Below are 12,986 nucleotides of genomic sequence, written 5' to 3'. Positions count from 1 at the left end.
AATGGATATCACCACATGGGCTCAGGAACACTTCAGAAAACCACTGTCAGTAACTACAGTTGGTCGCTACATCTGTAAGTGCAAGTTAAAACTCTCCTATGCAAAGCAAAAGCCATTTATCAACAACACCCAGAAACGCAGGGAAATCTAAGAGGGACTGATGCAAAGTTGAAAAGTGTTCTGTGGTCTGACGAGTCCACATTTCAAATTGTTTTTGGAAACTGTGCATTGCTTGAACCCTTATTGTACGATATACATTTTTTTTGTCATTACATTACTCTGATGACTTGCACAGAATGGAATCACCAGTTATGCACACTGGTTTGAATCGGTCGAAAAATGTGGAAAAATTCATTTTGAATGGGAAAAATGTCCCGGAAAACCTGCAGTTCTGGGAATTTTTGGAATTTGTCAAGGGAAAGCCCGCGATTCCCGAATAGGCTGAACAGTTTGAAGTTGGAACGATTTGAATCGGGTGAAAAACATGGAAGGTAGAACGTGCCAAAATTTGGAGAAGAAGAAGAAGTTGAATAAATAGATGAATTTTGGTGTAGAAAACCATGTGTGTGAATGCTCCAAAGCAGAACTAAATGTTTCTGAACATTTGGTGGAAACGGGGCCAGTGAGTATCCTCTGTAAAGCCCTTGCAGGCACATGATCTCAGCACGCCGCAGAGGCCGGTGGCAAGAAGCCGACCCATCACGTGAGCGAGTGTCCTTTCATTTGTTTCCAACATTTTTTAATGAGTCTGCCAAATGGCCATTTATATCCCCTCTGCTTAAGCTTTTCAAAGGGAAGAGTAATAGATAATTTAAAGAAAAGGGGATCAGTCGTGGCAGACGGGTGGGTGGGATAGATACATTTCAACTTTAAGCAGTAAACCCAAACCACATTAACACAATCTCTTATTTGCCCTCCTCTACCATCTGCAATGCATCAGAACCAACTTGAAAAGGTCTTCAGACATAATAGCTTTCACACACAGTCATCTCCCCAGTGGCCCAAAAAGGCCTAAAAACTACATAATGGCTGACAGGGTGGGAACACAGTCGAAGGGGGCTAGGCCCGGAGGAGGACTCCGGCACGCAAATAAAGCGCCCACAAAATGGTGAATTCTGAAGAGACAGTTAAAAAGCGGCTTGAAGATGATCTGTAAAACTACATCTACCATAGGTAAGGTTGCATACCTGCCAACTTTTGAAATCAGAAAAACCTAGTAGCCAGGGTCCAGGGGCCGCAGTCCCCGGTAGGTCCAGGACAAAGTCCTGGTGGGGGGTTCAAGCTTCGCCCCCCGACGCAAAATGATTATTAGCATTCAGACAGGTTAAAATGTTGCTAAAACCATCACTTTTCTATCAGTCACAGTGACTTTTCAAAACAAAAATATTACAGTATTCTGTAAGCTAACTTCAATAGTTTGAAATTATTTTGACAGTTAATGCCAGTTATCCTGTCAACCTTTCACAAGACTTCAATTTGTTAATTGAAAGTATAAACAGTATAAACACGTTTTACAGTAAACAAATGGTAAAACAGTACTAAACAATTCCATAAAAAAAAAAATTGGTGTCATTATTAACTTTCTGTCCAAGCTTGTATAATCTACTGCCTTGTTCAATTGTAAAAAATAGTCTGTGCCTAAAATTCACATTTCTATCACAATTATCATACTGTAAACATGGTAAGCTAACTTCATTAAAATTAATAGTCCTGTCAATAGCATGGAATTACAATTCAAATGTAGTTTTTTTGTAAGCCTTTCAAAAGAATTCAAAATATGAAAAATTAATGAAAATTAATTGAAGCCATCAGACACTTGAAAAGTGGCACATCACATCTCTAATGTAATCATTTTAACTTTTCAACAGAAATAGCACTGCAAAAATATTAAGGACATACTTCTGTATTTTGGTAGTTATGCTGTCTACATTTAACAAGATTTCTTCAACTTGGACTTGAAAGCATAAATAGTACAAACACTTTTAACAGTATAACAGTACTAAACAATTCCAATAGATAACATTGGTGTCATTACCTTTTTGTGGCTAAAATCCGAAAAACGTTGAAAGTTTTCCACTTGTATCGCTAGCAACGGCATTAGACTTGTGTTTTTTTGTCCCAACGTGGTCTTTTACATCGCTAATTCCTCCGTGTCCGATCGAAAAATCTTGTCTGCACAAGGTGCAATTCGCGTAGTTTTCACCCTTTTTGGAACGGATAATTATTCCCGGATAGGCTTTTGAATATTCTTCACGGAATGACTGCAGTTTTCTTTTCCGTTTAAGACTCTTATGCGATTTTTCTCCGGCTGATTCCATGATCGTTCGCTCGTTTGGAAACAATGGCAACAGGTGCCTCGTGCTTGGCAGCGGTGCTATAAATAGCCTCGCGGAATGGCTCGATAGGAAGTTACGGGAAGCAGGTCGAATGTCATTGTTGTTACGCGATTTCGTGAATAAAACTTAAAAAAAAAAAAAAATTTTTAATTAATGAAAAACCGTATTTTTTATCACTGCAACCGTAACCCGGAATAGGTTGATGAAAACCGTACTAATTACGGGAAAACCGGAGTAGTTGGCAGGTATGAGGTTGTACTTTTGCCTCATCTTTCACTTTTAACTGAAGTGAAGAATGCGTGAAGAATGCACCACTGACCTGTACGGCTACTGAGCAGTACTATCTGCTGGTGGTTGTTTGAGCATGCTGTAGCGAGTCCTGGATAGTACCACTCCTTAATGCAGTCCTTCTCAAATAGTAGGGTGTAGCGTGCAAGGACGGGTGTGGAAGAAGTGTCAAAAGATGGAGCTAACTGTTTTAATGACATTCAGACTTTACTTCAATCAATAACGGAGCAGCATCTTCTCATCCGTGACTCAATAATGCAACATCAATGGTGAATAACCGTCCGACCGGAACTCTCTAATAAAGCATTACATGGATTCAATTCTTAAAGATGTCAATAAACTTCTCAATCAATCAATCAATCAATCAATCAATAACTAAAGTTCCTTGGTTGAATTATGTAAACCCACTACAGTTTTTAGTGCTTTGATAGCTGGTCTACTGACAAAATATAAGTAAGAACTTTACGCTACTTTGTATTAGAAATGGCAACAGCGGAAAGGTGACTGTCCCATAACAAGGTAGAGAAAAAGAAGAAGCTACGACGTCGACTTATGCAGATCCCAAATACACATCAGCAGGTACCAGAATGTTGGTTTTGCATAATAATGTCTGCTAATAGGTGCCATTTTGCGGTCTTTATACACACACCATTATAATACCCGTATGTTTCATGCGCTGGCAATCCATCAAGCGGTGCGGCTTCATAGCTTACCAAAGTCGTACTAAAAACATTTCGACAAATTTTTGAGCGCCGTGTGTAATGTTCTCCATTCTCAATGGAACATTTAAAGTTTTGGTGTCGTTTACTGGTGCCATCTTGCAGTCTACACGTATCTCTTATGTGTGACTGCCATCTACTGGCCACACTTATCATTACACCATGTACAAAATAAAATAAGCTTCGATGGGCAGGAAGCACAACCGGAATTATGCCGTACATTAGGCGCACCGGGTTATAAGGCGCACGTGGGGCAGTGTAGCTCGGTTGGTAAAGTGGCCGTGCCAGCAACTTGAGGGTTCAAGGTTCGATCCCCGCTTCCGCCATCCTTGTCACTGCCGTTGTGTCCTTGGGCAAGACATTTTACCCACCTGCTCCCAGTGCCACCCATACTGCTTTAAATGTAACTTAGATATTGGGTTTCACTATGTAAAAGCGCTTTGAGTCACTAGAGAAAAGCGCTATATAAATATACCGTATTTTCCGCACTATTAGCCGCACCTAAAAACCACAAATTTACTCAAAAGCTGACAGTGCGGCTTATAACCCGGTGCGCTTTATATATGGATTAATATTAAGATTCATTTTCATAAAGTTTCGGTCTCGCAACTACGGTAAACAGCTGCCATCTTTTTTCCCCGTAGAAGAGGAAGTGCTTCTTCTTCTACGCAAGCAACCGCCAAGGTAAGCACCCGCCCCCATAGAACAGGAAGCGCTTCTTCTTCTACTGTAAGCAACCACCCGCCCCGGTAGAAGAAGAAGAAGCGTGCGGATATTACGTTTCATTTCTTTTGTGTGTTTACATCTGTAAAGACCACAAAATGGCTCCTACTAAGCGACAGATTTCCGGTTCATGAAAAGACGCAATCTCTCCATCCGCACACGGACTACTATTTCACAGCAACTGCCTAAAGACTTTCAAGAAAAGCTGGCTACTTTCCGTGCATATTGTAAAAACAAGATAGCTGAAAAAAAAGATCCGGCCAGAGAACATTATCAACATGGACGAGGTTCCACTGACTTTTGATATTCCTGTGAACCGCACTGTGGATACAACGGGAGCACGTACGGTGAATATTCGCACCACAGGGAATGAGAAGTCATCCTTCACTGTGGTTCTAGCTTGCCATGCTAATGGCCAGAAACTTCCACCCATGGTGATATTCAAAAGGAAGACCTTGCCAAAAGAGACTTTTCCAGCCGGCGTCATCATAAAAGCTAACTCGAAGGGATGGATGGATGAAGAAAAGATGAGCGAGTGGTTAAGGTAAGTTTACGCGAAGAGGCCGGGTGGCTTTTTTCACGCAGCTCCGTCCATGTTGATATACGACTCCATGCGCGCCCACATCACGCTGGTTTTTAATATATTATTAAAGTTTGACTGACCTAGCCGACTGTTTTTTTGACATTCCTTTAGCGCAGTTAGATGCGGCTTATAACACGGGGTGGCTTATAGGTGGACAAAGTTTTGAAAGATGCCGTTCATTGAAGGCGCGGCTTTTAACCCAGGGCGGCTTATGGTGCGGAAAATACGGTAATTCACCTCATTGTCGATTTTTGAGAAAATGAAAGGATTTTAAGTGCGCCTTACAGTCCGAAAATACAGTACTTACAGTCACGGTGGAGAGTGTGTGTGTGGGAGAGTATTTTATTCTTCCTAGGGGGGGCGTAACATAACATATTTGAGAAGCACTGCCTTAATGGTTCAGTCGCACGCGCAGGATTCTCACAGGAATGAAGCAAAACTACAACCCATACGTACTGTTCTGCACAATATGGACCAAAGTTATGTAGACCACAAAAAAAGTGCTTTAAATGTTAAAAAAAAACAACCCGTAATATAACCCTTTTAATGTTGCGATACCTGAGACTCTGTAGCAATAAAAGTGATCAAGCAATGTTTTGAGAAACATTATTTTTGGAAACTGTAAACACTTACACACTACTGTCTGTCATGGACAGAGAATCATCCGTGGTGGCATCACTGGAGATCTCACTATCATTGGCACTGGTGGCGGGGGCAAAAATGTAGCCAGAGTTGACAAAATACGGCCTGGCATTGTCTCCTCGACGGTGCACCCTGTAAATCAACAAGAGTTTGTAATGACATCATCTGTGGACGTATACAAGAGATATGTCAACCACATGAGAGAGTACGCCGTTGTTCTTTTTTTTTTTTGTCATTCACTCCATCTCTTCTACATTCTCACCCGGTCTAGGAATGCTCTCATTCTTAATCTGCCTCGCTTCTTTGTGAAGTATTTCTGTGTGAGTATCTACTCTCCCGCTGTGTTGCATTCCAGTTCCAGTCGTGATGGGGGTGGATGAGAAGAGGAGGAAGGGGGAACTTGAGCTTTCAAGAGGGAATGGGGCGGGGGGGGGAGGTGGGCCTCTTTCTTTATGAGAATACCTTCTGCTGGGAGCGCTGAGAGGAGAACCCCAGCATGACTTAAGACGTAGGCTCCAAGCACAAACCTGACCTTTGGAAGGTCCACTCAAAGAGTCAGGTATTTAGCACAGCTGGGCCTTTTGCCACCCCACTCTTTTCTTCCTTTCATGGCCCCCTTTCCTGTCCTTCCCCTTGTTCCCCTCCTTGCGAGGCATGCTTAGTCCCTGACAGGCACATTTGTTTTCTAAGCAGGAACTATAAAAATGTTTTGCAACAAATTGCAAACACAGAGTAAGAAAATATCGAGTTGCACACAAAGTAGGGATTTAAGCTGTAGAACTGAGTCGATGCTGTTTCGGGGCGATCTAAAAAATGGGAAGAATGGAACAGAGAATCTGTCCAGTGCCAAAATTAGTTCCACATGTTTGAGATGGAAATTGGTTGACCTACAGACATGGTGAGGGCCAGGAGAAGGGGGAGATTGGGTCTGATTCAAGGGAGAGAAGGGTGGTCTCTCTCCTGAGTAACAATGTAATACATAGTTTTGGCACTCCTTTATGATCTTACTAAGATAAGATTCGATAAACTCCTCTCTGAGCTGCCACCTTATCGTGGTAAAGGGAGTTTGCGTGTCCCAATGATCCTAGGAGCTATGTTGTCCGGGGGCTTCTATGCCCCCTGGTAGGGTCTCCCAAGACAAACAGGTTCTAGGTGAGGGATCAGACAAAGAGCAGCTCAAAGACCTCTATGGAAATAAAAGAACAGAGACTCAGATTTCCCTTGACTGTAACAGTCTGGCAATCGTTGTGTTAGAATTCATGCCTGCACCGAAGGAACGGTTTCAAAACACAGGAAACTTGAGCAAGCCAGCCGTGGACTACTTGCATTTACTTGAAAAGAAAGGCGGAGATCCATTCATGTTTTGTACTCCGCACACCCCCACCCTCTAACCCCTTGACTAACTGCAAGACAGGGAGAGCACACAGTTAACAATAAGTTATTCTGAGACCCTTTGATGGACTGTCTCTCTCTTTAAAAGAACTGACATGAGTGAAGTACCTCATGAAAACATTAGCAAACATGCTGTTAAGACACACATGCTCCAAGTAAAAATCTGCTCTTCTTACCTGCAACTGTTCTCAAGAACTTCAGCCGCTGTCCGGAAGGTGGCAGTTGCCCTCAGGGATGTTGCAGACAGTCCGATAACCGAAGCTAAAGCTGTTGCCTTCAAGTCATGACAGCCCCACTCCTCTTCCTCCATAAGAGGAGGAAGGTATCCACACATAAGCTTGAGGTTACCCAAAGCGCCGTTATTCATGTAAGCTGCATTCTCGCAGCCGGTGCGCACATATTCGTGGTATATGTCAGAAGTCAGAAACATTTGGTAAGCGCTCTCTTCCATGTTGGATTGGATCTCTGTCTGTGCCTGGTCGAACATGGCAGAGTCTATTTGTTGCTTTTTAATGCTATCCCTTATGAAGGTCTTGGTAGCGGGTTTGAGCTGCTTGGCAACAATGCCGTTGTTCTCAATGTACCTTTTGAAAATAACTTTAGCAACCCGCAGTGTTTTGGTTTCCTTTAAGTCCATTTGCCTGAAGCCGTTACAGGCAAACCAAAAGTCCAATGTGTCCACACAATTATCCTGCTCCAAAAAGGTCCTGAATAGGTGAGCACCATCCTGATCGCCGAGAAGAAAATGCAAAGACTTTGTCCACCGGATAAGCGGCGAGTCCGGGGACGCACTTCCTTCCGGCTCCCCTAATCCGTCCTCATTCCTCCGCAGTGTGGAGCCAGGGAGCGCAGCAGTTGCAGGGATATCGTTCACCTTAAGAGCTTTCATTTTTCCAGACCTGCTGGAGATGTAGCGTGATGACTCTCCCTCCTCCCCTGGCACCGGAGGACGAGGCGCATCTTCGCAGAAGCTGCTGCCGATGTGCTCAGTCAGCGCCCTGCTCATGGCTCCGGCTCCGGTTGACCGTGTGAGAGTGCCTCGGTGCCTCTCCGCTGAGCTCCGGCTTAATCCTCCTCACTCTCTAAAAGCAGCGGGGAGCTTCTCAGCTCTTTTTCACACTGAAACACACAAAGTATTGATCTAATCAAAGCCGTATCCCGCTGAACTTCAAAGAATCACATCAAGTAAACAGTCACTTTAAAAAGAAACTGAAAAATGAAAGGCTTTTCCAATTCATTTATCTATTTATAATGCTACTAAAACCCCTTTAATCAACCTGCAGTGATGTCACATCAAAAACATTGTTCAAAAGTAATTAAATGAAAGCCATACTCTTCACCAGATGCAAATGATTGCATATGGGATTTACACACTCATCGGTCCAGACTCTTAATTCTGACTGTATCCTATAGCTTTATCACACAATTTTTTTCTGCATTCGGAGCCCACACTTTTTTTCTTCATAATTTCAGACTCACATTTCACATGATCTTCCAAAGTAGTACAGTCGAGGTTTACCGATCATTACCTAAAGACTTGGCAACTAAAGCTGTGGCATTGCGGCTGCCAACGCCTGTCATTACGACAAAGAACCAAAAGCATTGTTACTGTGAAACTTAAATCTTACTTTCGGATGAATTCTATGAGATAATACTGAAAATCCATAAAAAATAAGTATTCACCGTGCAGAGAAAATGCTTAATTAATATAATAAATGTGCATAAAGTAACCTACCATCACAGGTTCTGTCCAATTCAACTTTTATTCCATTGTCAAAAAAATCCGATGGCAGTCGTCCACTCTTAAGATAGTAGTCCAGAAAAGAACTGAACCACATGTGTCGTGCTCTGTTCAACAACTGACTTCTGGGCAGGCAGGCTCAGTCCCTCTGCAGCTCTCTGGGGTGTCAGAATCTGAAGGAAGTAAACGAAGAGGAGGAGGCTCCAGTTGTGGAATACATCCCACTTTTCCCCAAGCTATAGGAAACGCGCCGACCTAGAAATATTACTTTTTTTCCCTCTCCCATCCGAGCCACATGTACGTGCAGACACACATATATAGACAGACACATAAGCCTCTTATCTCGTTGTATTGCTCGCCCACAAACAAGAAACACAGCCCGCATTTCTCAACTTCAAAGCTCAGCGGCAGCACATCAAAGCGTGGAAAGAGGGGGTCTGTGGAACACTTTCTCTCCAGTTTACCATCTTATGTCTGTCTGATTCGAAATCGTTAAAAGTTAAGCAGTCCAACAGCCTACATTCACACGCACCAGTACAAGATTATCAAGTAAGGTGCATGAATATCAGCTCTGGTATGATGACAAGAATCAGGAGCAATTCATCAGAGCTCTTTCCAAACTAGAGTTCAAGACCGAGTGGAGTTTTTTCAACAGCTCTTTTAGGTAAACGATGAGAACCGAATCAGCCATTTGTTTGTTTGCCATTTTTAGATTTAAATTGGCCAGGTTGCCTTCGTTCGTGCGTCGACTGACTGGACGAGAGCCATGGCGACTGGACAAAAAGAGACAAAGGAGACATAGCTACATTTTGATGCACTTTTCTGGTTCTGTTCAGATGTGGATTTGTAAAGTCATTAAGGTGCACACACACACACACACACACACACACACACACACACACACACACACACACACACACACACACACACACACACACACACACACACACACACACACACACTATGTTAAGTGAGACACTATAGAATTTCCTTTTTTTACCATGTCCTGATTGTTATATCTATTTATACATACAATAGGGTTGTCTTCAAATACTGGAAGATCTTGTTGGCACAGCACCGGAGCAGAGGACCTCACTGAACGAGTCGGTATCTGCCATGTTTATTCGTTTATCAGAAGGGTTGAACCCTTTTCTGAGGTGGAAAAAGTTGCAAATTAGATCTCTGTTTTTGTTTACTTTAATGTTTTTAAACTTATCCTAAAGAATCACCTTACAGCTACTAGATTAACATAATTTGATGTTATTATACTGACACCAAGTGACAGTGACGTGCGGTGAGGTTGATGGCTGGTGAGGCACTGACTTCATCACAGTCAGATTTACAAACATATGAACCCTAAAGAGTATCTTATTCACCATTTGATTGGCAGCAGTTAACGGGTTATGTTTAAAAGCTCATACCAGCTTTCTTCCCTGCTTGGCACTCAGCATCAAGGGTTGGAATTGGGGGTTATTAAATCACCAAAAATCATTCCCTGCTCCCCTCACCTCCCAGGGGGTGATCAAGGGGATGGGTCAAATGCAGAGGACAAATTTCATGACACCTAGTGTGTGTGTGACAATCATTGGTACTTTAACTTAACTTTAACTTTACACATACAAACTGCAGCACACAAAAAAGCACATTTAATTAAAAAAACCGTTATTATGGTCTTACCTTTACTTATAAAATAAGTCCATGAGCCGCTGTTGTGCTGGATTAATGCACCCCCTGACGAGAGTGTTATATCAACTAAAGCCCTCACTTAAACTTTCCACGTGCAAGATTGAATCTATTCAAAAAAGTGTAACCGAGGGTTTATCAATGTCGCCTATACTGTATGAAACTACAAAATAACAAACACGGAGGCTCCAGTTTACACGAGGACCACTTTATTTACCTTCTTTCAAAAACCTCCGCTCCACTCCGTGACATCACTTCCGCTCTTAGCGCCTTCAAAATAGGACCTCAAGGCATATACTGTATAACAGCGCATAACAGGAACTTAACATCACAAAGAGGAAAGCCCATAAAAATAGGTTACACAAGTTATTTAATAAGAAGCCAAAAAGTGCAAAAACAATAATGTTCGTGTTGGAGGAGTTGGGAATTAGGTACACCTGCAGTCTGCAGGTGTACCTAATGTTGTGGCCCTGCAGTCATTCACAACTCCTCCAACACGAACATTATTGTTTTTGCACTTTTTGGCTTCTTATGAAATAACTTTTTTAAACAGCTTCAATCTTGCACGTGGAAAGTTTAAGTGTGGGCTTTAGTTGATATAACACTCCCATCAGGGGTTTCCGTGCAGGAGGCGAGCCTCAGCTATGCGTCTTTTGCAGCCGTTTTATGATCGCTCAGCACAAGAAATACGTTACACACATACAGTTGTTGACAGAATACACTGTACATTATATACCTCAGCTAACTAAACTATGGAAATGTATAATATAATTCATATAGCAATACGGTCTCACTGCAGAGCAGACCAGCAGTTAGCCGAGTCCGCAATCCATGGTGAGGCACAACACAGTGACGTGCCTCAACTGGCTGCTGTTCACCGCACCGTCTCTTCTCAGTATTTGAATGGCAAATGTGAAAATTCAGCAATTTTAAATAAAAATAATCTAAAACGGGTGAAGTTAAATGGAAAATAACTTTATAGTATAATCACTGGATACATATAACAATTTAATAAAAAACATTTCTTTTTACATTTTTTTTCTTTCCATGATGGCAGGTGAGGCCCTGCCTCACCTGTCTCTAGTGACTGCACGTCACTGCCTAGTGACCAGTCAATATACAGTACTATCAACACAATTTGTTTACAGCGCTCTTTTAAAAGACAACGCCATCGAGTTGACTGGTAGTCGACTATGGCATCTAACAAAATTTAACTTCAACTGTAAACAATTCTTAATCGAAGAAAGTCCTCTTACACAAGTATACGTGTTATTCCTTTCCTTTACAGTCTTGTACAGTCAGAAGTTGGTACGGTGTGTAAATCGTAAAAATAAAAACAGAATACAATGATTTGCAAATCCTTTTCAACCTATAATCAATTGAATAGACTGCAAAGACAAGATACTTAATGTTTGAACTGGAAAACTTTGTTATTTTTTGCAAATATTAGCTCATTTGGAATTTGATGCCTGCAACATGTTTCAAAAAAGCTGGCACGTGTGGCAAAAAAGAGAGAAAGTTGAGTAATTCTCATCAAACACTTATCAACAACACCCAGAAACGCTCATCTAAGATGGACGGATGCAAAGTGGAAAAGTGTTCTGTGGTCTTAGTCCACATTTCAAATTGTTTTTGGAAACTGTAAACTGACCTCCGGAATAAAGAGGAAAAAAAACATCCGGATTGTTATAGGCGCAAATTTCAAAAGCCAGCATCTGTGATAGTATGGGGGTGTATTAGTGCCCAAGGCATGGGTAACGTACATGTCTGTGAAAGCACCATTAATGCTGAAAGGTACATACAGGTTTTGGAGCAGCATATGTTGCCATCCAAGCAACGTTATCATGGACGCCCCTGTTTATTTCAGCAAGACAATACCAAGCCACATTCTGCACGTGTTACAACAGCGTGGCTTTGTAGTGAAAGAGTGCGGGTACTAAACTGGCCTGCCTGTAGTCCAGACCTGTCTCCCATTGAAAATGTGTGGCGCATTATGAAGCCTAAAATACCACAACGGAGACTCCGGACTGTTATACAACTTAAATTGTACATCAAGCAAGACTGGGAAAGAATTCCACCTGAAAAGCTTCAAAAATTGGTCTCCTCAGTCCCGGAACGTTTACTGAGTGTTGTTAAAAGGAAAGACCATGTAACACAGTGGTAAAAATTCCCCTGTGCCAAATGTTTTGCAATGTGTTGCTGCCATTAAATTGTAAGTTAATGATTATTTGCAAAACAAAATGGCCTTCTCTGTTCCAACATTAAATATCTTGTCTTTGCAGTCTATTCAATTGAATATAAGTTGAAATCATTTTATTCTGTTTTTATTTACGAATTACACAACATGCCAACTTCACTGGTTTTGGGTTTTGTATATATTGTTTCTGTGTCGATAAAATGTAAACAGTAAAAATGAGTGGAGACAGGTCAGCAGCGCAGAGACGTCCCCAACCGATGCACAGATGAGTGGTCCACCCTGGGTCCCGACTTTGGACAGCTAGCGGCCTCATCTGTGGTCACCGAATCTGTGACCCCCGAGACGGGGGCAGAGCAGAAAAGAAACGGCAGATCAACTGGTCTAAAAGAGGGGTCTATTTAAAGGCTAGAGTATACAAATGAGTTTTAAGATGGGACTTAAATGCTTCTACTGAGGTAGCATCTCTAACTGTTACCGGGAGGGCATTCCATAGTACTGGAGCCCGAATAGAAAACGCTCTATAGCCCGCAGACTTTTTTTGGGCTCTTGGAATCACTAATAAGCCGGAGTTGTTTGAACACAGAATTCTTGCCAGGACATATGGTTCAATACAATCGGCAAGATAGTATGGAGCTAGACCGTGTAGTATTTTATATGTAAGTAGTAAAACCTTGAAGTCACA

The 12,986-nt window shown here is 42.1% G+C and overlaps 1 protein-coding gene across 2 annotated transcripts in view; it reads right to left on the bottom strand.

Moving 5' to 3' along the window:
* The window catches only part of LOC133624473 (axin-2-like), a 33,616-nt gene extending 25,069 nt beyond the window's left edge, over nt 1-8,547 (bottom strand). For both annotated transcript variants that reach the window (XR_009818009.2, XM_061988049.2), the window contains exons 1-3: nt 8,419-8,547; nt 6,860-7,802; nt 5,283-5,423 (exon numbers count right to left, since the gene is read on the bottom strand). Coding sequence is in view for 1 of the 2 variants with exons in the window: in XM_061988049.2 (XP_061844033.2) it covers nt 5,283-5,423; nt 6,860-7,689 (971 nt within the window). In the remaining variant the exon portion in view is untranslated. The remainder of the gene's footprint in view (nt 1-5,282; nt 5,424-6,859; nt 7,803-8,418) is intronic.
* Nucleotides 8,548-12,986: the final 4,439 nt, after the last annotated feature.

The sequence above is a fragment of the Nerophis lumbriciformis genome, linkage group LG27, assembly GCF_033978685.3.
Source record: "Nerophis lumbriciformis linkage group LG27, RoL_Nlum_v2.1, whole genome shotgun sequence".
In the NCBI taxonomy this organism is placed as follows: Eukaryota; Metazoa; Chordata; class Actinopteri; order Syngnathiformes; family Syngnathidae; genus Nerophis; species Nerophis lumbriciformis.
This window is presented reverse-complemented; position numbering and strand designations above follow the sequence as displayed.